Here is a 27,313-nt window from a genome sequence, read left to right as displayed (position 1 = left end):
AGGCTGTTTAGGTTTTTATGTTGGTAACGCTACGTAGCGCTCTGTACGAAAATCACTGGCTGTGCTGTGTGCAGTCTGTGGCTGGTTTTAATTGTTGTTTTCTATTATAGTGTTGGGCAGTTGGCTGTTGGCAGTTGGCTGTTAACAGCCAACTGCCTAACACTACAATAGCAAACAACAATGAAAACCCGCCACAGACTGCACACAGCACAGCCAGTGAAACAGCCAACTGCCCAACACTACAATAGCAAACAACAATGAAAACCAGCCACAGACTGCACACAGCACAGACAGTGATTTTCGTACAGAGCGCTACGTAGCGTTAGGCCGGTATTACACTATCAAATTTCTTTGTCCAAGATTTGATCAAAGATGTGATCCAATATTCCGTCCAATATATTGGACAAAGATCTTTGACGAGCGCTAGAAGGGGTATTACACTGTCATCAAAGATTTCGTCAAAGTTCAAGATGGCTGACAAAAACAAATTGTTATTAACCGCAGCAGCTGCTGCATGTGCCACAATTGCTGTGTGTGCACATGCGATACAGAAGCGGGGGAAAAAAAGGAAACGTACCTGGGTGAAGCCGTGGGTTTCACGACGAGACGAAAAAAGCATTCAGCAAAACTTGTTACGTGAGCTAATAGTGGAAGACGTCAAGTCATACATCAATTTCTTGCGAATGGATGAGCATACTTTTCAGTATGTTCTCAGTGAAGTGATTCCTCATATCTCAAAACACAATACTCACCTAAGAACTGCTGTATCTGCAGAAGACAGGCTCACTGTAACACTACGATTCCTTGCTACGGGAGAAAGTTACTCTAGCTTACAGTACAGCACTCGAATTCCACAATGCACATTAAGTAAAATAATACCTGAAACGTGTGAAGCAATTTATAAAGCACTAAAGGACCATTGTCTGAAGGTAAATAACTGTTCGATACACTTTATGTTCATGAAGATAAATTGTTATTATTTTATTTATTTACTTTATTTACATGGCAAATGAGATGTGTGATACCACAAAATTAATTGAAATGTACGATGCGGATGAGACACTTTACAATGTGAGGCACCCTGATTATAAAAATTGATTAAGAAGATTGGAGAGATACAAAAACATAGCAGATATTATTAGCCGTGACATTCGGCCAGGATGTACAAAAATTATACACACATATATTTATGGAATGGAGTCTTCATCCTCGATTCCAGCCTGCTGCAAGGCAACCTGGATATATCCAGAGGTGGACGGTTGTGCACGGGCTGTCGCATGCAGCAAATCCCACCTGTCCATTAATGTCCGCTGCAGACTGTGCATTGTGGCAGTGGTGTATTCCCTGCCGCCCACCCTTTCCATTTCACGCAGCTCTGCTGCGATGTGGGCGCCCAGGGTGCTGTAGCGGTCTTCATGGACAGGCATGGTTCTGGCAGCATCAGCCATAGCCTGTAGTGTCCTGCTGGCCTCCTCCATGACGTTAGCTGCCACGTCTTGCGTGACTTTCCTCCTTTTTGTGGGAGGCCGCTCTTGACGCAGGGGCTGTGGCTGTGCCTCGCTACATGCGACAGGCTCTTGGATCTCATGCTATAAAATAAAAGATAAAAGCCATTAGTTACGTACTTCCTTGCACATACATAAATCTTATTTATTTACAGGTACCCACAAGGAGAGGAGAGTGGGAGCAAATTGCAGAGGATTTCGAGAAGAGGTGGAACTGTTATAACACTATAGGAGCAATGGACGGAAAGCACATTCGTATTAAATGTCCACAAGCTAGTGGATCTCACTTTTTCAATTATAAATCCTTCAACAGTATCATTTTATTTGCCATGGTAGATGCTTCCTACAAATTTTTGTATGTGGATGTAGGAACTAATGGGCGTGTTGGTGATGCTGGAGTGTTTTCAAAAAGCAAACTACGTGAGTGTCTCATTGACCGATCTATGCTCAACATTCCTGAAGGCAGGAAGCTTGGGAACACAAATATTACAACTCCAATGGTAGTACTGGCAGATGACGCTTTTCCTCTGAGTTATAACATTATGAAGCCATACCCCTTAAAAGGAATCACAAAAGAAGAAAAGGTTTTCAATTACAGACTGTCACGAGGGAGAAGATTAGTGGAGAGCAGCTTTGGCATTCTTGCAAGTCGTTTCAGGATTTTTCTTACTACCATTAATCTGCCTCCTGAAAAAGTTACCACAATAACACTGGCTGCCTGCACATTGCACAACTTGTTAACTGAGAGAAGAAAACACTTGTACACACGTCAGGAAACAGTGTCTGCCGTAGTAGGAGACTGCACTTATCTGGAGACACAAAGCACTGAGGACCTACAGCAAATGGAACCTATAGCTTGCCAAGCTGCTTCTGGACGTACAGTACATGGGAGAGCAGTTAGGGAATACTTTAAGGCGTTTTACAATGGCGCTGGGAAAGTGCCCTGGCAAGATAATCACATTTAGTAACGTAAAATGTTAAAAAATGTACATACCGCACACATTTCCTCAAACGTCGGTGTGGCACGTTCACTTCCAGTTTCACTTTCTGTGCTATCCAAATTGCACAGACTCTCGTCGGCCTCTGTAGACTGGTCAAGAAATTTCAACATCTGAAACCAGTATACTTGTGGTGTATATGCCGCCTGCGCACTGGCTCCACTTTTGCTTTTATTCATCTGCAATATTAATAATGAAAATAATTAAAACTACATGTAGGTTACGTAAACATTATTGTATGCTTCAAGTCGCTGCAGTGAACAAATTAATGCTAATCATTTGTATGACATGTAAACATTACTAGCATAAATAAATAAATAAAAATGAAAATGTCAATACGTACTTTTGCTTTCTCGTACGAGTAGCTAGTACGGAGGCCATTGATCTTCCTCTTTATATCTTCTGCCGTACATCCTGGCCGAATGTCACGGCTAATAATATCTGCTATGTTTTTGTATCTCTCCAATCTTCTTAATCTATTTTTATATTCAGGGTGCCTCACATTATAAAGCGCCTCATCCGCTTCGTACATTTCAATTAATTTTGTGGTTGACGCCACACACCAATTGTATCTAGCTGCCATGTTTACAAACACAAAAGATGACAGAACGCTCCAGCGATGCTGGCGCTCCCCGTGGTAACATTTCGCATTGCAGTGAACAGAAGACAAGCGATTTCTTTGATCAAATATACGGCCTCGGCCTAGATTTGATCAAATATTGGACGACATTTGTCAAAGATCCCATTACACTATCAAATATCTTTGACAAAGATATTGGACAAAGAAATTTGATAGTGTAATACCGGCCTTACCAACATCAAAACCTAAACAGCCTACTTACAGTATCTGGACACCTTTTAGTGGCCATTAAAGTGGGCTATGTGCACCCTTCGCCTTTACGATGGCTTGAAATCGGCTTGGGACAAATTCAGCTATGTGTCGAAACGTCTGTGGAAGAATGGGAACCGTTCTACCTCAAGAGGAGGCAGTGATATTGCACGCTGAGGTCTCGAACAAAGTCGACGTTTTAACGAATCCCAAAGATGAATTTTAGGAAGGACTGGTTCATCTGTAAAGGGTACATCATATAGGACGCTGGTGCGATCTATTCTTGAGTACTGTTCGAATGTTTCGAATCCGTTCCATATCGGATTGAAGGAAGACATCGGAGTCTGGCTTTTTAGATTTGTTACCGGTAGGTCCGAACAACACTTAAGTGTTACGGAGATGCTTCGGGAACTCAAATGGGAATCCTTGGAGGGAGTGTTAAATTCTTTTCGAGAAACACTACTGAGAAAATTTAGAGAACCGATGTTTTAAGCAGATTGCCGAATGATTCTACTGCCGCGAACATACATTGCGCATAAGGACCACGAAAATAAGATACGAGAAATTGATCTCGTACGGAGGCATATAGTCAGTCGTTTTTTTTCCCTTGTTCTATTTGCGAGTGGAACAGGAAAGAAAAGGACTAGTACTGGTACAGAGTACCCTCCGGCACTCGTCGTACGGTGGCTTGCGGAGTTTCTACGTAAATGTAGACGCAGATGAATTAAATTTAAAATTACTAAATGTGGAACTTTTGGACCAATCGCTTTGCCGCATTGGTAACAACGGTTCCCGAAAGATCACCGAAGTTAAGGGCTGTCTGGCTCGGCCAGCAGTTGAAGGGTAACGCGTTCTGGTCCACCGAGCGCTGTTGAAAAGCGTTGTGTACTCAGTCCTTGTGAGGCCAGTTGAGGAGGCTACTTGATTGAGGAGTGGCGGCGCCAGTCACAAAAACTTCCAACAGCAGGGTGAGCGGTGTTCTGACCACATGCCCTACCATATCCACATCCCATGAGGCCTTACGTCCGAGGATGACACGGCGGTCGGTCAGTACCGTTGGACCTTCCGAGGCTTGTTCGGACGGAGCTGAGTTGAAATGTGGTGATTAATAGAATGATAAACGACTCACTAACTGCTGTTCGCAACGCAGCAATAATGAAGGTGCCTGACCTCACTGTAATTGTTACTGAGTCCTAATAGATGTTTTTTCTTTAATTCTTAACAGTCATTCACTGAAATCTTAGTATCTTCAAAAAAGCAACCCATCACTATTGCAGTAATGGAATACGACAGGCTGAATATCGATACAAAGTATCACAATAATCACAAATATCAATCAGTGTGATTGAATAAAATGGCTGTCATTTAAATTTTGTTGATAATACTCCTTTAAATAGATCTCGAAAAAATTATCTTCAAAACTTCAGTTACTATTATTATTAGTATTCAAATGTTGTTGTTGTGGCCTTGAGTCCAGAGACTGGTTTGATGCAGCTCTCCTTGCTACTCTATCCTGTGCAAGCTTCATCATCTCCCAGTACCTACTGCAACCTACATCCTTCTGAATCTGTTTAGTGTATTCATCTCTTGGTCTCACTCTACGATTTTTACCCTCCATGCTGCCCTCCAGTACTAAATTGGTGATCCCTTGATGCCTCAGAATATGCCCTACCACCCAGTCCCTTCTCCTATTCAAGTTGTACCACAAATTTCTCCTCTCTCCAATTCTATTCAATACCTCCTCATTAGTTATGTGATCTACTGTTCTCTTCTTGTCTAAACTATTTATCGTCCACGTTTCACTTCCACTCATGGCTACACTCCATATAAATACTTTCAGAAACGACTTCGTGACACTTAAATCTATACTCGATGTTAACAAATTTCTCTTCTTCAGAAACGCTTTCCTTGCCATTGCCAGTCTACATTTTATATCCTCTCTTCTTCGACCATCATCAGTTATTTTGCTCCTCAAATAGCAAAACTCCTTTACTACTTTAAGTGTCTCATTCCCTAATCTAATTCCGGCAGCATCACCCGATTTAATTCGACTTCATTCCGTCATCCTCGTTTTGCTTTTGTTGATGTTCATCTTATATCCTCCTTTCAAGACACTGTCCATTCCGTTCAACTGCTCTTCCAGCCAGTCCCTTTCCTTTGCTGTCTCTGACAGAATTACAATGTCGTCGGCGAACATCAAATTTTTTATTTCTTCTCCATGGATTTTAATTCCTACTCCGAATTTTTCTTTTGTTTCCTTTACTGCTTGCTCAATATACAGATTGAATAGCATCGGGGAGAGGCTACAACCACGTCTCACTCCCTTCCCAACCACTGCTTCCCTTTCATCTCCCTCGACTCTTATAACTGTCATCTGGTTTCTGTACCATACAGTAAAGGTGCATGCCCACGGGAAAAATTACGGCCGTAGTTTCCCCTTGCTTTCAGCCGTTCGCAGTACCAGCACAGCAAGGCCGTTTTGGTTAGTGTTACAAGGCCAGATCAGTCAATCATCCAGACTGTTGCCCCTGCAACTAATGAAAAGGCTGCTGCCCCTCTTCAGGAACCACATGTTTACCTGGCCTCTCAACAGATAACCCTCTGTTGTGGTTGCACCTACGGTACGGCTATCTGTATCGCTGAGGCGCGCAAGCCTCCCCACCAACGGCAAGGTCCATGGTTCATGGGGGGGATTCAAATGTAGATTAATGAATTAGTTATTTAAAAACCTAGCTGAATTTTCAAATTGAAAAGAATTAGTTTTACCTCCTGGCAAAGTTAATAGCCCTCATTAACTATAAAAAAAATCGTAATTCATAGCATGACACTCGCAACACAAGACCACGGGACTTGGATCCTGATCCAGGTAATAATGACTTGGGAAAATTATATTGTTAGCCCATATTATAAAAAACACTGGCAAGCCCTTTACACCGCTAGAAGTCTGTAGTGATCTGGTCTTAGATTTTTTACTGCTGCAAACGCGATTTAGTAGCTCAGCGGTAAAATCGTCCCTTCCTTCCACAATGTGATGATCGCTTCGTGATGCTCATGTTCCGGTGCCTGCAATGGCCAAGTTATTGCTTTTTTTTCTATAGCACTCCTCCTCCTTTGCATCTCGGAGCCTCATATTAACAGCCCATATACGGCAGCCCTTGCCTCCTGCAGTGCTACTCGCCCCTACAAGAACTTGCTGGTCTCGCCTCCCCCGCATCAGAGCCACCGACTCTTCCGACCATCCTCTCTCGCAGTTCCACCACTGCTTCCTGCCGTGACAGCTGTCACTCGTCTCCATCACAGGTTTCTAAAGCGGTCTCAAAGATTCTGCTTTGCGCTACCTCTCAGACTATTTCACGATATGTGTAATTTTACGTCCCTGGTATCGACAGCGTGTCCACTACATCGGTATACAAAATTATTCCACATTTCACAAAATACCGTGATTACAACAGATCTATAGCTCGTAATTATTTCGCAATATTTACGCAAATTTTGACCTTACGAATCACAATAAATTAGAAACGAATCAGTTACGAATATTAAATAGTTTCTCCCCAATCTCATTTAGGGCCGTTATAGATGACGTCAAGTAGCAGTAAGACATTTCTGGAAGCCGTTTTTGCAGACGGGACGCGTTTGCAGGTCTTCTCTGGGTATCTGAATTCTGTCTTCTGTCCAGGCGCTGTTCCGCTTTTGTTTATCGTCGAAGCTCGTAAAAGTTGTCGATCAGTGATCTGTATGTCTAGGCCGGCCGGTGTGGACGTGCGGTTCTAGGCGCTTCAGTCTGGAACCGCGTTACCGCTACGGTAGCAAGTTCGAATCCTGCCTGGTGCATGGACGTGTGTGATGTCCTTAAGTTAGTTAAGTTTAAGTAGTTCTAAGTTCTAGAGGACTGATGACCTCAGACGTTAAGTCCCATAATGCTCAGAGCCATTTTTCTGTACGTCTATCTCTTAGAGATAGCTTCCCGATTCAGTCCAGTGTTCTTGAGGTCCAGTTATCGGAAACTTCAGATCTGTTGTCTAGCATATTAAAAATCTGTTTCGTTAGTCGTGTTGCATCCATCCTGGGCAGATGTCAAAAAAATTTAGTCGTCATTTTCTTTTTATAATCATCATCCTTATTGTCTCCATCATCCCTGTATCGTTCTTCGCTTCTTCTCTGTCTATATTGCCCGTCGGTTATCTTGGGTCCATTATTGTCCGAAGGTAGAAGGAAGGAAGGCAGAGTAGTGTTCAACGTAAAATCGACAACGAAGGCATTACAGACGGAGCACGATTTCAGATTAGGCAAGGATGGGAAAGAAATCGGCCATGCTCTGTCAAAGGAATCAGCCCGGCATTTGCCTGGACTTAGTGAAGGAAATCATGGAAACCCTAAATGATGGTGGCTGAATGCGAATTTCAACTGTCGTCCTCCCGGATGCATGTTCAATGCGCTAACTATTGCGCCGCCTCGTTTTCCGAAGGACCTTGTGCTCACACGTCTCGGCTTCTCTCAGTATAGCCTTTCCCGTCATTCTGAGGCATTCGCTTGCTTGTAGACTTGCGGTTTTGATCGCTCTGTTGTAGAGCCAGAGTTTAGCTTTTCTTGAAATTGTCTTCGCTTTGTACAAAACACACACCCTATGAAAAGCAGCTGTCGTCTTCTCTCTCTTTTTGTCGTTGGCTCCTTTTTCGCCACTTTTCATCTATACTGTTTCACCAAGGTAACCGACACTGTCCACTGTTTCTATTTTACGTAAGGTACTGTTCGAATAGCGATTATGTACAGTGTGATCACAAATTCTTGCCCTGATTACAACAATTTATTACAGAATAAGTGTTTGACATAATAATTTACATTTGATGCCGTTACATGGGTTAGTGTTACTAGTTTTTTTAAGACTACTTACGTTAGTAAACCTCAACGTGTGCTCCCTTGGTAGCTCGGAGAATGTCGAGGCGGTATTCCAGTTCCCGCCACGTGTTTCGTAACATGTGTTCTGTCACAGTACCCACAGCAACTTGTATCCTAGTCTTCAATTCGTCGACGTCAGCAACTGGTGTGACGAAGACTCTGCCCTTGATATAGCCCCAGAAAAAAAAAAGTCAAGGGGCGTAATGTCTGGAGAGCGGGGTGGCCAGGGCGTTGGACCTTTCCTTCCAATCCAGTGTGCTCCATCTTGCTGGAAAAGTGTCCATGGTTGATATTCTTTTAACTGTGGGGCAATGAACTGTTGCCAAACGTCTAAGTAAATGTTAGCGGTAATGGATTTTTCCGCGAAGATAAACTGTCCAAAAACCTTGTTATGCATGAGGCCGCACCAAGCATTCATTTTTTCGCTGTCTCGCTGTAACTGTACAGTAGCATGTGGCGACTCTGGACCCCAGATACGGACATTATGCCTATTTACCATTCCACTGGCGTGAAAGGTGGATTTATCGGTAAAGCATATGCGATTTAAGTAATCGTTAGCGCCGTATGTCCTGTTGAGAGTCTCAGTTGCAAATTCAGCACGTGTCAGCAAATCATTCGGTTGCACGGCCTGCACGATTTGCATTTGGTAAGCATGCAACCTAAGCCTTTCATGAAGAATCTTCACCACACTTGCTTGCGATATTTGAAGTTCACTTTATGCTTGACGAGTTGATTTAGACGGGCTCCGTTGAAACGATTGCCGAACACGATCAACAGTTGCATCACTTATACGAGGCCTGCCACTTCGAGGACGATCTTCAACACACTTTCCATACCATCGCTTTATTGATTTAACGTCATGAGGGCTGCGTCCGTAAGACACCCGAAATTTACGCTGAACACTGATGGGCGATTTCATTTCGTGAAACCAAAGCACACATTTCGCTCTCTCCTGCTTCGACACCATTTCGCCCACAACTAACGTGACCTAATAGATCGCGTCGGTGTTGTGGAGTACTAGCGCCATCTATTGGTCACAACAACTAGCAACACTTGTAACCTAGCAACAGTTTCTCTCCGTAAACTCGGAATAAAAATCTGACTAACCTCCCAATGAAAATGTGACACATATATAACCTGTCAATAATTAACTGACTGTGAATCTAAACTGATAAATTTTGACGTCAGCAGTGCTGCGTCATGGACCTGAAAAGTCATTCTGAATAAACTGAAAATTCTTACCTCAATTATGTCGCCGGATAACGCGTATATATCTGCTCCTATAAGAAATTTTTCTGGCACAGCCCAGTACATGCTGGCCTCTAGATTTTGTTATGTATGAAAAACAACTGATTTTATTTACGATTATTGGCATGACTATGGATACGAGAAATTAGTAAAAACTTTAAATTCAGATGAATGACTCTCAAAAGTTATCTTTATAAGAAAGATTATTATTCAAAGATTTTTTTGAAAACTTTTACATAGGACTTTGATATAACAATAGTAAAAAAACAGTTGTTGCAAATTACATATGCGCACGGCAATAAATAATAATAATTTTGCGTCCATACAGGACACAAGTGCTCTCTGTGAGCTATACAACTCTAGAACTGCTCTCTAAGAGCGACCTGACCCAACCGCCCGACTACGAGCTACTACTACTCCTACTACTGCTGCCGACACTGCTCTCTGGTCTGTGATTCTATTGTGTCTTACATATCGCAGGCAGCGCGTGAGCAATCCATCGAAATTACATATGCTCGAGTGCGCTAGCAATAAATTCCTTAGTCATGGACCTCTTACACACTAACCTCTGTTACGGCATCAAATGTAACTTATTATGTCAAACGGTTATTCTGTTATAAATTTTTATAATCGGGGCAAGACTTTGTGCTCACCCTGTACTTTGGTTTCCCATAAAAAAAATTAGAGTACAGCTTTTTTCTGGCTGTTCCTTCAGCGTGTTTATCTGTTCCACATCTGTGTATCTTGACGGGATCTCTAGATCGTTGACGAACGCAAGGCAGTTGACGATAACACCGTTCTTTGAACCTCAAATCTAAACTTTGTTCAATGAAGAGATCTGGAGACGTCCATCACGCTGCTGCATCAAAGTTTTACTTAAAAAAACGTTTTAGAGTGTTTGAATGTGTCCAAGTCAGAGTTTTCTCGATAATTTGCGCTGTTTTTGAGTCCACACCAAATTCTATCAAGATGTCAAACAATACTTCTCGGGCAACAAGATCATAGTCTTTCTTAAATCCGATGAAGGCTACTACCAAATCATTCGAAACATAATTTTCCAGTACACCTTTTCAGACTCAAGATCTGCTCTACCAGGACCCCCTCCGTAACCCCTTTCCTGAATCCAGTTTAATATTCGCCTGTTTGATTATCTGCTTGCTCCATCAGCCTAGCCAGAAGTATTTCGCACAATTCCTTGTACATTTGAGGTGTGATAGAAATGCCACAGTCATTGTTGACGTCAGTTATATATTAATTTATGAGTAAATGGCGAATTAGTGTTTTATTTTTCATTCGTCACGTATTAGTCCAATTTCTTAGATCCTTTCAGTTTCTTGACGCGGGGCAATAATGACGATTTCTCCTCGATTATTATATATGTGAAAAAAAAGGAAAACCGAGCGAGGTGGCGCAGTGGCTAGCACACTAGACTCGCATTCGGGAGGACGACGGTTCAGTCCCGCGTACGGCGATCCTGATTTGGGTTTTTCGTAATGTTTCTATATCGCTCCAGACAAATGCCGGGATGGTTCCTTTGAAAGGGCATGGCCAAGTTCCTTTCCCGTCCTTCCCTAATCCGATGAGACCGATTACCTCGCTGTCTGCCGGCCGCGGTGGTCTAGCGGTTCTGGCGCTGCAGTCCGGAACCGCGGGACTGCTACGGTCGCAGGTTCGAATCCTGCCTCGGGCATGGATGTGTGTGATGTCCTTAGGTTAGTTAGGTTTAACTAGTTCTAAGTTCTAGGGGACTTATGACCTAAGATGTTGAGTCCCATAGTGCTCAGAGCCATTTGAATCATTTTTGAACCTCGCTGTCTGGTCTCCTCCCTCAAAACAACCCAACCCCTACCCAAAACAAGGAAAAAAAATGTAGTGCTACACATATGATAACTGCGTTCTTATGTCGTAATTCCTTCTCACTACATTGTTCCTCCGCTGAGTTGCATCGCCCTTGCAAAAAGTTATGTCAGAGGTCGAGAACGAAAGACTAGAAAAATCCTTGGTTTTCAGCCACATACTTCCTGTCGCACGCGTGTTGCAAACGTCCTAGTTCAATTTATTATACTGTAAATTTATTAAAGGCATAGTATCTTTATACACTACGAGACAACAAATTTCATGGCTTTACCATTAGCTCCAAGCGCATACTTCCAGAACCCTACACTTTTCCATTCGTCTTTGCATTGTGGCTGCAATACGGCGCATCTAGTGCTACTAGCACCCGCATCACTGTAGACCTTGAGTTCCTAGTAGTTACTTTTTCCCGGATGAAGACGGAGCACTCGCGCGGGTAATCCATTCCGCCGGCAGTGATTTCGTGCCCCAGAGAGGACACGGCGACACTCTCAAATAAATACCCAGCAATTACGTACGGTTAATCTCCGCCGTCAGCAGAAGTTGGCCGAGCACTTAAGGGGACAAGGGCCGTGAACCGCGGGGAAATTTAATGCCGAATTCCATGCAGTATGCATAATACGTGTGAGCTGGGCGGCCCGTAATGGCTTTGCGAAATTTGCATACGTCGTATATATACATATTGCGGCCGCAGTTAATGGTGTCCGCCGCGATATAAATACCTCGCAGGTTTATCTGCGACCTCGGCGCGCGTCGGCTGGTGTGCGCTACGTCTCACGGAACACACGTCCCGCTGTTTGTTTTGCTGTCTCACTGTCAGGCGTGCACGAGAGCCGTCGCAAGCGGAGGCGACACCTCCAATCCTTCACGCTACGCGCCTGGGAAAGCTGCACCTCACAAGCTTATTATAAAATGGCTCTATCTCCGCGAAACTTGTTTTGCATGGAAGTATCCTTGTACAGCTTTGCAGCAAATGCGATGTGTATTCGGAATGTCAGGGCCATTGAAAGTAAATATAGCGACTACGAAAGGCTGTATCTATTTATTGCATAGCGACCCTTCGACAAGAAATACAGAGCTCAAATTTTTATGTGCTTCTTAGCGGTACTATATGACAGCCCTTGGTAACTTGGACAATAATAATCCATTTCAAGTCATGCACTCTGAAGCATATGCGGAGTCACAGCAGCGAGTGAATTAGAAATACGTATTTTGAGTTCTGAAATTACTTTCGGCTAAGGATGCGCATACATTAGGTCTTTCTCATGGCCGGCCGGAGTGGCCGAGCGGTTCTAGGCGCTACAATCTGGAACCGCGCTACCGCTACGGTCCCAGATTCGAATCCTGCCTCGGGCTTGGATGTGTGTGATGTCCTTAGGTTAGTTAGGTTTCAGTAGTTCTAAGTTCTATGGGACTGGTGACCTCAGAAGTTAAGTCTCATAGTGCTCAGAGCCATTTGAACCATTTTCTTTCTCATGTCTCTTTATTTTATGCCTTCAACGTGGCTATGAATAAAATCCTCTTCGATTACAGCCATCTATGGACTACGTGAAGTAACTTGTTGATGATGTTTATTCTTTCCTGATTTTCAGTCTTTCCAGTACTTTTTCATTCTGTCACTGTGACCTCTTCTTCTTTCGTCTGTCCATATAGTGATGATCTTTCTCACATTTTTAGAAAAAGGAAGATTAGAGTTGAGCGTCCCTTCGACAACGAGGTAGTTAGGGAGGGAGCATATGGACAGGGGCCGCGCGATGTAAGGCGCCATGTCACGGATTGCGCGGCTCCTCCCGTCGGAGGTTCGAGTCCTCCCTCGGGCATGGGTCTGCGTGTTGTCCTTAGCGTAAGTTAATTTAAGTTAGTTTAAGTAGTGTGTAAGTCTAGGAACCGACGACCTCAGCAGTTTGCCCCCTTAGGAATTGAAACACAAACACATCGACGGGGAAGGAAATTGGCTGTGGCCTTTGCAAAGGGACAACCGCAGCATTTGCTTTAAGAGATTCAGTGAAATCAAAGAAAACTTAAATCTGGATGGCCGCACAGCGACTTGAATCGTCGTCCCCTCGAATATGAGTCCAGTACGCTAACCACTGCATCACCTAGCTCGGTTTCTGACCCTTTCCTGAGAAACACCCCGACTTTCTAATCTTGTTTCTAAAAGTTGGAAAGTTGGCCGTTCTAAAATTTCTCCTTTCGTAACGTTAATTTCTGATAAGTTGTTTTTCCCTTCCCCGATTTGCGTATTGGGATTTTTGTCGAAATGGTCAATTATTTCTTTTGGTCTGTCCCTCGGCGTTCATGCGAACCAAGAGACCATAAAACAAAATTCTTCTTTTCCTGAGAGCATTACATAGTTCACTTTGGATGTAGTTTTTCTCGTTACGTATTCCCAGCTTTTCTCGTGCCGAGTACTTTCCGTAGTATCTTCCTTGAAGAAAAAGCTTCAACTCTTCAATTTCTCCTTTTCTTTTCTTAGTCGTTGATTCTGAAATAAATGAAACTAGTAGCAGTGAGTAAATACGAGGCATATTTTTTTCAAGGTCCGATCGCTCTCGAAACGGAAACCACAACGAAAACCAAAAATGTTTTATTTGTAACTTTTAACTACAACCTCCAGCTATTTCTCTGCATAGACACCACTGCGACTTAGACACTGATCGTAGGGTTGTAGCATTTTTCCAGTACCTTCTGCATAGAAAGCAGCCGCCAGCGCCTTTCGCCAATTGCCTACGCCGGTCTGCAGCTCTTTGTGCAGCATGTGAGCAAAGACATGAAAATCGGAGGGAGTTATTCCGGTCTGCATGATAGGTTATCAAACACTTCACATGAAAAGGGCTGCAGGAGCGTCTTTGCTGGATGTGCAGTCTGTGGCCGAACATTGTCGCGAAGGAGGACAATGCCTTCTGACAACATAGTTCTTTGCTTGTGCTCGACTACCCTTCGTAGGTAATTTTCTCGAATCGCCTGATCCACTCGTTGAACAAGAACGTCGGTTAACGCTCGTTTTCTTCCGTAACCTTCTCCATCATGAACGTCTGTACGCCTTCCTTCTTCCTTCAAAGTTCGTGCACCAATGCGCAGTTGTTCAGTGGGCTGCATGAAATCAGGCAGGTCCCGGCCACCCCCCCCCCCCCCCCCCGCCACCCCCCCCCCCCGCAGCATGAAGAAATCGAATGACAGCAAGCTCTTCACGCGTATTAGGAGACTCCATTGTTCCAGGTCTCATTATGTACTCACTACACAGTCAGAAATGAAATGTACGGCATGACGCGATCGACAGCATACTAGAGACACTGCACAATACTTTTGCAGGAAGCTTCATCGGGTTTTCATTGTTGTTTTAGTTTAGTAACCGATCAGACCGTGAAACAAAATAGCCCTCTCACCACCTAAGTATGACAGTTACACTGAAGTGCCAAAGAAACTGGTATAGGCATGCTTATTCCAATACAGATATACCGGTATGTAAAAGGGCAGAGTACGGCGCTGCAATCGGCAACGCCTATATAAGACAAGTGTCTGTCGCAGTTTTTAGATCGGTCACTGCTGCTACAACGGCAGGTTATCAAGATTTAAGTGACTTCGAACGTGGTCTTATAGGCGGCGCATAAAGATGGGACACAGCATCTCCGAGGTGGCAGTGAAGTGGGGAATATCCCGAACGACCATTTCACGAGTTTACCGTGAACATCAGCAATCCGGTAAAACATCAAATATCCGACATCACTGCGGCCGGAAAAAGATCCTGCAAGAACGAGACCAACGAAGACTGAAGAGAATCGCTCAAAGTGACAGAAGTGCAACTCTTTCGCAAATTGGTGCAGATTTCAATGATGGAGCATAAACAAGTGTCACCGTGCGAACCATTCAACGAAACATCATCGATTTGGGTTTTCGGAGCCCAAGGTCCATTCGTCTACCCTTGATGACTGCACGACACATAGCTTTACGCCTCGCCTGAGCCCGTCAACACCGACATTGGACTGTTAATGTCTGGAAACATGTTGCCTGGTCGGACAAGTCTCGTTTCAGATTGCATCGAGCGGATGGACGTGTACGGGTATGGAGGCAACCTCGGGAATCCATGGACCTAAATGTCAGCAGGGGACTGTTCAAGCTGGTCGAGGCTCTGTAATGGTGTGAGGTGTGTGCAGCTGGAGCGATATGGGACTCCTGATACGTGTAGATGCGACTCTGACAGGTGACACGTACGGAAGAGTCCTGTCTGATCGCCTGCATCCATTCATGTCCATTGTGCATTCCGACGGACTTGGGTAATTTCAGCAGGACAATGCGACACCCCACACGTCCATAATTACTACTGTGTGTGTCCAGGAACACCCTTCTGAGTTTAAATACTTCCGCTGGTCACCAAACTCCCCAGACATGAACATTATTGAGCATATCTGGGATGCCTTGCAACGTGCTGTTGAGAAGAGATCTCCACCCCCTCGCACTCTTACGGATTTATGGACAGGCCTACAGGATTCATGGTCTCAGTTCCCTCCAGCACTACTTCAGACATTGAAATTACAATGGAATCCAGACCATTAGCTGCTTACAAGCGTTGATAAATATCAACGGGGACAGTAGAAAATGTGCGCCCCGACCGGGACTCGAACCTGGGATCTCCTGTTTACATGGCAGACTCTCTATCCGATTGAGCCACCGAGGACAATTTCCAACTTACTGTCCACATGCTACATTTTTAGTGCCCCTGCCCACGATACTCATTGCTCGCTGCAGTCAGTCTACCGATTCCCGTAAGAGTTTGAGCAATGTGAGTGCATGCGCACTGAAGAAGATCATTGGCGGGTAAGCCTTATCTATATGAAGACATCAGTCGAGTGTATGCCACGTCGTGTTGCAGCACTTCTGCGTGCTCGCGAGGGCCCTACACGATATTAGGCAAGTGTACCAGTTTCTTTGGCTCTTCAGTATATAATAATTTATACCTAAATCTCTTTCTTTTGTCCTTATGTTTTCGGTGACAGAGACAACGAGATAGTGAGTTCTAATATATAATTCAAACAGGTTAGACAAATTTGCGCACTTATCCGCCATTAACAATAATTCCATGAACGGTAACTATAATTCACCATTACATACAAGCTTACGAAAATGCGGCACAAGTAATGTTGATGATTTCGTCAAAACTTCATTGGGCCAAGTTCAGAACACGTGGGTGTCGTCTGCTGCGGAGTCCATGTTAGACAACGCATTCCGAACAGTGCTTTCCGAAGCAGCAACGTCGTCAGAGTGACCATAAGTCGGCATCTTTCCCGCTTTACAGAACAGGCAAACCTGCGACCTCCACGCTCTGTGACGAGACGTGGACATCCAGGACCTTGTCACCTACTCGTAGTTACACAGTATTTCAACTGCTCTCTACGTATGCTCACGACGGTACCACGTGAACAGCCGACGAGCTTCACTGTTTCCGAGATGTTAGTTACCAGGTGCCCAACTACAACAATCAGCCCGTTGTGAAATTTGCGTGGATTTCCCCATTTACGACCGGTATCTTCACTAGAATGATTCCTCATTCTTTCGTATTGTTATTGGCCCCCTCGTCCCCCTTGTGGGGGAAGGCAGATGCTGCCTGCTGTGCATCATCCCGCTCTTCAGCTAAATGAAAGATGCATATTTAAAAGACGTTTTTAAAATCAATAAAAAGTTAATGGTTGATGCTAATCACATAAAATTTCACTTGGATTTTTCATTTTTAAAATTAAAATCGAGGAAGACTAAGAGGGAAATATAGAAGATAGTTACTCAAAACACGTTGAAAAGGACGATGACGTTCATTATAAGGAGCACATTCCAACATTCGCTATATAATCTAACATATTTGAGGTACGTTTCTTGTCCAATGGTGCTGTGAGTGCATAGTTTCAGTCCGTTCGTACAATGATCGATTCTTTTTTAAGTGTCTGATGTACTGCGTTCTTTGTGGCCATGGTTTGGTAAATTACAATACCCGAAATAGCAGACTACCGTTTGTCCCTCTGGAATGTCCATTGGTCTCCTTCCTGTGTTTTTTAACTATATTGACTGTTTTCAGACATATCTTTCTCCGTTAAAAATTTTAATCAATATTTGTTTTACCCGCTGCTCGACGATTAAAATGACATTTTTATGCATGTATGAAACAGAAGACAGCGCGATAGTACACTTGGATCAAATTTCATTCATTTCAGTTCAAAATCTGGTAAGCATTAGACTTGTCATTCAGTTACTGCAGGCGCTAACAACCTGCGCGAATATGGATATGTTCTGAATTTACTACATTCATGATATATATCCGATGAAACAGCGAGGAAACTAAACACACGTTAAAAGTAAGGGTCAGTAAAATGAAAACGAGACAGTTGGCAAAAAAAATAAGTAAACTGTTTGCTATTTCAAAAGTAATCGCCATATGTGTTAATTCATTTATATCACTGTGAGGCAAGACGGTCAATGCCGTCATGTAAAATTGTTTGCGGTTGCCTGCAGAACAAAACTTGCAGCCAAGCGTATACCTCTTCGTCCAAAGCAAATCGGCGGCCACGAGTGGGGCGAGTCCACTTGTTGCCAAAGTTGTTTCGACTAAGCTTGCAGAAGATTCGCTGCAAAGCCCTTACGCATCCTCCTTACAGTCCTGATCTCTCCCCATGCGACGCCGGTATTTTTGGAGCTCTGAAGGAAGACACCCGTTATCGTCGATTTCGTTTGGACGAAGAGGTGCACACCTGGTTACAATCATGGTTCCGTAGGCAATCACACACATTTTTCCATGAAGGCGAAGGTATTGACCGTCTTGTCTCACAGTATGATAAGTCTATTAACACTTACGAGGATTACTTTTCAAATAATAAACAGTTTGCGTACTTATTCCATTTGTCTCGTTTTCATTTGACTGCTCTAATACTAACTAGAAAAAGGAATAAGATGACAGGTCATGTGCTATGACGACAGAGAATCACTTCCATGGTACTAATGGGAGTCATGGAGGACAAAAATAGTAGGGGATGAGGAGAAAAATAGCCTTGTATTTGACTTAATTTGACACTTAGAGACAAAAAACCACAATATATGAGGTAAAAAGGCTCTGTAGATTTTGTGATACAGAACTTTTATAAATGGTGTTGATGATTACACACACACACACACACACACACACACACACACACACACACACACACACACACACACACACACACGCAAACCACATCTACATGAAGTACCGGAATATTAACTGGGATTGAATTGGGAAATTACTAAGAAAGCAGCTGCAGTTCATTGGTCCGTGTTCCTTGGTCCCAAAATCGAACACACTCACACCTGAGAGAGAGCCTCCTTTTATTTGCGTAACATCTAGTATTATAGAACACACTACTATTAAATTAATAAGAAGATCCCAGAACATTTTAGGAACTTGAAGGTAAAGAAAAAAGTTTTAGGATATAGTGAAGCACAAATCAACTACATGTCACCCCTATACACCACACTGAGCTTCAATAGCAAGCGACTTGTCTTTTGCGTTACGGTCTCCTGAAGACTGATCATTGATGTTTTATTTGCAGACATTTAATTCTAACAAATCGTTTCAAGAACAACACAATTTTGATGAACTTTCAGTGTGACATTGCCTTGAAATGTAATTCGTAATACGAAAATAACAGAGGACGATAAATTTTTAACTAGCAATATGATATTTCCCGTCATTTTATTACAACAAATCCTACCAGTAACAACGCGTCTTCGACGGATGTTTTGAAACGGCATACATCCAAAGAATGTACCTTATACACTCAACAGCGAAAGAAACTGACACACCTGCCTAGTATCGTGTAGGGCCCCTGCGAGCATGCAGAAGTGGCACAACACGACGTGGCATGGACTCGACTAATATCTGAATTAGCGCTGGAGGGAACTGACACCATGAATTCTTCAGGGCTGTCCATAAATCCGAAAGAGTTCGAGTGGGTGGAGATCTCTTCTGAACAGCACTTTGCAAGGCATCCCAGATATGCTCAAGAATGTTCATGTCTGGGAGGGGGAGGAGGGGGGTTTGGTGGCCAGTGGATGTGTGTAAACTCAGAAGACTGTTCCTGGAGCCACTCTGTAGCAATACTGGACGTGTGAGGTGTCGCAGTGTCCTGCTGGAATTGCTCAAGTCCGTCGTAATGCACAATAGACGTGAATGGATGCAGGTGACCAGACAAGATGCTTATGTACATGTCACCTCTCGGAATCGCACCTAGACGTATCTGGGGTCCCATATCCCTCCAACTGCACCATATCCCTCCACTAGCTTGAAAAGTCACCTGCTGACATGCAGGGTCCATATATTCATGTGGTTGTTTCCATACACGTACACGTCCATCCGATCGTCCGACCAGGCAACATGTTTCCAGTCATCAACAGTCCAACGTCGGTGTTCACGGGCCCAGGTGAGGCGTAAAGCTTTGTGCCGACGGTCATCAAGGGTACACGAATGGGCCTTCGGCTTCGAAAGCCCACATCGATGATGTTTCGTTGAATGGTTCGCACTTGTTGATGGTTCAAATGGCTCTGAGCACTATGGGACTTCTGAGGTCATCAGTCCCCTTGAACTTAGAACTACTTAAACCTAACTAACCTAACGACATCACACACATCCTTGCCCGATGCAGGATTCGAACCTGCGACCGTAGCGGTCGCGCGGTTCGAGACTGTAGCACCTAGAACCGCTCGGCCACACCGGCTGGCTGTACTAGATTCTTTGGCAGTTTAGTGTAATATAAAATCCATCATATATGGACTTCAACAAAATCCAGAATTGCGCCTCCAAAGGTCTGTTTGTGGCGTAGGGAGCTTTTCTTTCTGGTTAAACGTTTCACTGCACGTTGCCGAAGTATCAGAGAATTTGTTTAGAGTTTCGTGCGCACCGATGATTCCTCAGCATGAAATAACAGGAACCGACGTCAGAAAACTCGTACAGATCCACGTAAACATGAAGTTTTACGTCCCGTGAGAGGTGGGCTAAGGCGCGAGCAGCGGATGTGTCGGACGCGTGCTGCTGGCAGCGTGCCGCCTCCGCTGCCTCTAATGTATGCGGCGGCGAGTCCGGATCCTGAACTACTGCGACAGCCCCGCGCTGTCGGCCGGCGTAACTTGCGCTGACGCCTTCATCCCAACTCAGCAGCGCATCTGCCGACGTCCTCCTCCACGTCTTTCTTGCAGACGAGTACCCGCTTCTGCTTAAAAGTGGTACAGGAACGCATGTGCAGAATTTCAGATCAGTGTCGCCGATGACAGCTCTGTTGCCGTATCCTGCAACACATTCAAGCATTATGGCGCTATATTCATCTTTTGGATCTTGTAATGGTACTTGAATTACACAACCATTACGGCACCTCAACTCAACCTCTCGATACCAGCGATATTCTACTGTGTTTCTGTAAAGTAGTTGACATATTTCTGAGACAACATTCAGATTTGATTTCATTTGTGATACATCGATATGTTTATATTGCAATGATATTATTCTTATATGTATTCTTTCTTTTGTCTTTATGATCTTTGACGTACTTATAACTCTGATTTTTGGGCGCGTAAGCGATTGTTAGTTAGTGAGTTAGAGTCGGACCTTGAAAAAGTCAAGTGTTGGACGTCATGTTGGAAAGACGCATATTGTAGCCAGTTTATAAAATGTGAACTTTAACAGTGAGGAAGATGTTTTCAAGTATGTTTTGTATTGTGAAGTGATGTTTTGTGTGTTATGTGCCATTGCAACAAAAGCAACAAAAAAGAAGTGTAACTTGAATTCGGTGTGCTGATTATTTTTTTACATCACCATTGTGCTAACTTTGAAAGGTTTAATCTTCAAGAATGGTTTGTGAAGCGCATATACAAAACTTTTGAATATAGCAGAAAAAAACCTAGACCTCTTTGCATCCGAGCTTGGAATCATAACCAACTAGATTTTCGACGATTGAGCCATGATTTTACAACGAGACCAGCGTTGGGAACACGAAAAGATGAGTGCCTAGTTTATTTATTATTACATGAAATGACTTTAATAAGTGTGCTCTAATGACACCTACAATGCAGTATTTAGCAGCGTGAGCAACACCACAATCATTATTAAATTTTGACCTTTGTTGTGGTAGGGTTGTTAGAATCTGCAACTGCTGTCTTTCCTTCCATGTTTGCAGTTAAAATTATTGGATATTTAAATTCGGCGCCAAACCCATTCGGAACAAATGAACGTAAAAGTTAGGACACACATCAACATAGCGCTTACAGCGTTTTCCGAATTGAAAAGATGTGTTTAAAACCGAAATTACACAAAGTACATTAATATATGTGTACGGTGCCTCAAATGCAAAAGAAGGATCAGTCACAACAAAACGGGAGTAATAACAAATATATACGCAAAAACATTTTACCACACCAAAATCACGTTTTTTAAAAATCATGGGGTGTGGTAACTCGCAGATTAAATTCACATTTACATCGTTTGGTCTGCAGATATGAAATGAAATGCCGTGTGGCTAGCGCCTCCCATCGGGTAGACCGTTCGCCAGCTGCAAGTTTTTCAAGTTGACGCCACTTCGGCGACTTGCGTGTCGATGGGGATGAGATGATGATGATAACACAACACCCAGTCCCTGAGCGGAGAAAATCTCCGACCCGAAGGGAATCGAACCCGGGCCGTTAGGGGCGGACTGGTTTGCAGATGACAAGCTATCAGTGCAGAAACCATAATACAGGTGGTACTGCAGAACCATATAATATAAAATCACGGTAAGAACAAAACAAACAAAAACTGCCTTTAGACCTCACTTGGTTCGCTCGATCAGTGCAGTTTTTACAGTTTTCAATAAAACGAAACCCACTGATGATGGCACAGAGGTGCAGAAACACGTTTGGGTAACAAGAAAAAACAGTGTGTTTGCATAACAGGCGGAATCTATACCCAATAATTATAAAGTTCCTTGGGGAGAAACAGCCCCTCTCAGAATATCAGCACGCGTGCGTGAAAAATCACTCGTATGCAACACAACTTGTTTCATAAATAATTTTTGGAGACTATTCTGCCTAAAGACAATTTTCTGCGCAAACACACACTGTATCACTGTAGTGTTGTGCCACTGTCTAATAGCGACACGATGTGTGTTTGTGAATGCAAGTTCACTGGGTCGTGACAACGTGGAAACCACATTAATTGCAGACGACAAAGTGTTTCATAATATCAGCTGTACTGCAGACAGACAACTGCATGAAGAACGGTGTGCAATATTAGGAAAATAAAGGCAAACTACAGATATGGTTAAACTTCTAATATGTATGGATGAAAACAAGAAGATCGTGTTTGCTCAAGGTAGGACACAGCAAACATGGACATTAAAAGAGGGCTCTATATTCAAGACAAGAAGTTTGGTCTGCTCATGCACGGCTTCTTGCAGTGAACAGGTAGACTCTGTCTTCCTAGATTAACGAGACATGCAACACTATACCACCCCACTTTTTTTCTAAGTCGTCGGTGTGCTCACTGGTTTTAATGTGACTCTTCCGAGCCAATCTCGTCATCTCCTAGTAGCACTTGTAACCAACGACCTCACTTATTTCTTGTATGTATTTCAGTCTCTGTCTTCCTCTACAGTTTTCTCTCACACCACAGTCCCATCAAGTTCAATGGAAATTATTCCTTGATGTTTTAAAATACATCGTAACACCCTGTTCTTTCTTCTTGTCGGTGTTTTCCATAAGTTCCTTCCTTCGCCAGTTGTGCCGAAAACCACCTCGTTCGTCACCTTGCCAGTCCACCTAATTTTAAACATCCTTGTGCAGCACCACGTCTCCATTGCTTCAATTCTTTTCTTTTCCGGTTTTTCTACAGTCGATACGAGTACAATGCTGAATTCCAAATGCACATTCTCCTTAAACTAAATCCTATGTTTGATACAATCAGACGTCTTCTCACCAGGGATGTTCTCTTAGCCTACTTTTCATGTTCTCCTTGCTTCGTCCGTCATATGTAATTTTGTTTCCAAGGTAGCAGAATTGCTTACCTGTCTACTACATGTTCACCAATTTTGAAGTTGAGTTTCTCGCTATTATCATTTCTGCTACATCTCATTACCTACGTCTTTCTTCGGTTCACTTTAAATTCATATTCTGTACTCATTAAACTGTTCATTCATTTCAGTAGATTCTGTAATTCTTTTTCGCATTCACTGAGGACGCCGATGTCGTCAGCGAATCTCACCGTCGATATGTTTTTCCCCCCAATTTTAATGCCACTCTTGAACCTTGGGTTTATAATCCTCGTTGCTTCTTTGATGTACGGATTGAATATTAGGTGCGAAAAGTTACAATTTATAATAAACTTGCTATCCATCCCTTCTGTCTTTTTTGATCTCAGGTCTTCCACAGCTCTGTCAGATTCAATCTATCTTTTTAAAATCGACTCATATTTCTTCCATCAGGCCTTCAGGTAAGTCCTTCCCCCCGTGGATTCTTTCTACTGATCCGCTCTCTTTTCCTGACATTCCACGCCCCGACTCGTAGAATGCTACCCTTTAGGTGGTTATTCAGTCTTTTTCTCGTGGTCATCCTCCCCCTTGGCAGGTCAAGTGATTCTAACTTTAGCCGGCCGCGGTGGTCTCGCGGTTCTAGGCGCGCAGTCCGGAACCGTGCGACTGCTACGGTCGCAGGTTCGAATCCTGCCTCGGGCATGGATGTGTGTGATGTCCTTAAGTTAGTTAGGTTTAAGTAGTTCTAAGTTCTAGGGGACTGATGACCACAGCAGTTGAGTCCCATAGTGCTCAGAGCCATTTGATTCTAACTTAATACCGTTACGGTATGGGTTTGATTAACACTTAAGATGATCACTTTTAACGGGCAGGAAAAGACAGCCCTCAGTTTGGCTAATGACAATTGAACAACATAAAGCTGCACCTTGGTTCCAGACTCACATTAAACACGATATCTCTTTGCCAACGACTGTATGAGCTTTTAGGTTAGTCCATGACAGTGTCACGGAAAGTAGAAGCGCTTGTCACCAGTAATTTTCTTATTTGGTTTATTTAGTTAATCAGACGTCATGTAAGGCCACAGGACACTTACTGCTCACTGTATTTGAGGTTGACATATTGGTGCTGGATTGAGACTTCAACTCAGATCTCCCCATTCGCCCTGTTAACCCCGTCCGCACAGTATAGTTCTATCATTTCGTTGTTTCCCCAGGATTACAAACTCTTCAAGATCTTCCCGAAAGGCCTGGGTTCGAAACCTGGTCCGACTGAAGAATTTTCGTCATGTCATTTCAAGCTGTAGCACGCGTGCACCAAAAGTACTTATGAATAATAACTATCATTTTTAACGTCTCTGACATGCAGGGTCCACGGATTCATGAGGCTGTCTTCATACCCATACAGTCCATCCGCTCGATACAGCTTGAAACGAGACTCGTCCGACCAGGCAGCATGTTTCCAGCCATCAACAGTGCAATGTCGGTGTCGACGAGCCCAGGCGAGGCGTAAAGCTTTGTGTCGTGCAGTCATCAAGGGTACACGATTTGGCCTTCGGATCCGAAAGCCCATATCGATGATGTGTCGTTGAATGGTTCGCACGCTGACACTAGTTGATAGCCCAACTTTGAAATTTGCAGCAATTTGCGGAAGGGTTGCACTTCTATCACATTGAACGATTCTCTTCAGTCGTCGTTGGTCCTGTTCTTGCAGAATCTTTTTCGGCCGCAGCGATATCGGAGATTCGATGTTTTACCGTATTCCTGGTAGTTCGGCACACTCGTGAAATGGTCGTACGGGAAAATCCCCAGTTCATCGCAATCTCGGAGATGTTGGGTCCCATCGCTCGTGCGCCGACTACAACAGCACGTTCGAAGTCATTTAAATCTTGATAACCCGCCACTGTAGCAGCAATAACCGATCTAACAACTGCGCCAGACACTTTTTGTCTTATATAGGCGTTTCCGACCGCAGCGCCGTATTCTGCCTCTTTACATCTCTCTGTAATTGAATACGCATGCCTATTCCAGTTTCTTTGGGACTTCAGTGTATTATGTTATATACACACGTTAACCCGCCTGAATAATATCATAATTAACTAAAATGTTTTTGTAATAAGACCAGTGAGTTCCTTAATTTATCGAGTGGATAGGAATGAAGACCTCTTAAGATTTCAATTCCATCTAGGACATGTGCAGTGTTTAAAACAGTTAAGTTATCGCTAATCCGCTGTAGTTGATGTTGGTCGCGAATCAAATGCATTGTTAGAGCTGCCTCAAATGGCCAGGTCTTTATGTTCCTTAAATACCATATAAAGATTCCTGGCTGTTTGGCCATTGAGTTTAAGTACTCCGAATTCGGTCGTATATTCAATAAAATATTGTTGACTAAGCAACTGTTGTGAGGTTTCTTCATTTTAGATAATGGGCTTACACAGCTGAGGCTGCCCCGTAAGAATAATTCCCACTCTTCATGGGTGAATGGAACAGGAAGAACTATTATTACACAGCACAACAAAATCTACAAAATGTCCCCTCTGTCTAAGCACAGTATAGTCCTAGATGTAGGACCTTGAAGATGTAATTCTGTAGGAAGCTTAGTAACTCTGTGTGAACACCAGAGGACGCTGAAGTTGCTACCGCCGCTGTATTCCTAGCAACGGCGTGTCCCTGAATGTGTAAATATTGTCAGTGGCGGGACACCTCAGATAATAAATTATACAATACGCCAGGTGTGCCCGGAAACATGATACAAGCTCGTCTCGAGTTCCACCTTACCTCCTCCACAAGCAGGAAACCGGTCTGTCGGCCGCTAAGAGTATGATCATGGGACAACAGTAACGCGCATTTACGCGGAGAAAAAGTTTTTTTTTCTTCTCCTTCATGAGAATTTCTCACTCTGACACGGAATGTCTGTGAGAATGACCTTTCATGGCGCCATAAAATTACATGTCAGATAAGGACTGTAAAGACTATTCTTCTTGTTGGCGGCTAAGCTTCAGAAGCAGAATGAACTGGCATTTGGATGTTCAAGTGGCAGAACACTGTTCGTGAAACGATGATATACAGATCGAGAACCAGTTGGTTACATTCGCGGTTTAAAGATATTGCGAAGGATAATTCCTGTTCACTATTCTATCAAGTTGTCCGCGTGACAGTTCAACTGCGAAAGACATGAATTGTGACCAATAAAAGAAGATTAGGGTTTGAAATGAGACTACGGTTCCACAGTAACTCTAGGTGTTTGATTTCCAGAGATATAATGTCTGTTTCAGGACAGCCTGGACGAACTATGAAGAACGACAGTTCATGCACACACTGAGGATTCTGTCGGTCAGCATGTATGTTCTATGCAATCAACCTTCTTTTAATAATTCGATTGTGTCAGGTCAGACTACCAATCCAAAGGGTTATATTTCACACCCCTGTCGGGTCTAGGATTTACTTACCACTTCTTCACCTCTACCACTGATTTTTGAATGTGAAAAATGTCTCATGGGTGTCCACGTAAAACTGGCTGGTTAAATCAGTTCAAAGTTCTAATGAAGTAAACGGCCTGCCTCCGCCAACAGGACAAAACCCAGTAATGAATTGTGATGATCCAGGGCAGCCTTACCTAAACCCATAGTTTACGAGTTATATGTATAACATTCCCGCGAAGTTCTGACAGTGAAGTACAACAGTTATGCACTAATTTTACTGTTAGATTTTCGAAAAAAATACGAGTAGTTGTTTAGTTAGTCTTTCCTGGGACTAATGCATGCTAGAGATCTTCTTATTAATGATCGTTCGTATTTCTCTAATGAACTGCTTAGTTTAATGATCGGAAATGCATAATTGACTACAAATCTCCAGAACGTTGCAGTAGAAAATGTTCAAATGTGTGTGAAATCTTATGGGACTTAACTTCTAAGGTCATCAGTCCCTAAGCTTACACACTACGTAACCTAAATTATCCTAAGGACAAACACACACA

General features: G+C 43.4%; 1 protein-coding gene across 1 annotated transcript; it reads right to left on the bottom strand.

Annotated features, from left to right (window-relative positions):
- Window positions 1–1,086: 1,086 nt before the first annotated feature.
- Window positions 1,087–3,186, bottom strand: LOC126260910 (uncharacterized). Its single transcript, XM_049958371.1, has 3 exons — window positions 2,847–3,186; window positions 2,500–2,682; window positions 1,087–1,589 (listed from the first exon to the last, which is right to left on the bottom strand). The coding sequence occupies exons 1-3, from the start codon at window positions 3,084–3,086 to the stop codon at window positions 1,188–1,190; spliced, it is 825 nt and encodes a 274-aa protein (XP_049814328.1). The 5' UTR covers window positions 3,087–3,186; the 3' UTR covers window positions 1,087–1,187.
- Between the last annotated feature and the right edge of the window lie 24,127 nt (window positions 3,187–27,313).

This window comes from Schistocerca nitens, chromosome 5 (genome assembly GCF_023898315.1).
Source record: "Schistocerca nitens isolate TAMUIC-IGC-003100 chromosome 5, iqSchNite1.1, whole genome shotgun sequence".
In the NCBI taxonomy this organism is placed as follows: Eukaryota; Metazoa; Arthropoda; class Insecta; order Orthoptera; family Acrididae; genus Schistocerca; species Schistocerca nitens.
Note: the sequence above shows the minus strand (reverse complement) of the source record. Positions and strands in the feature narration are given on the sequence as shown.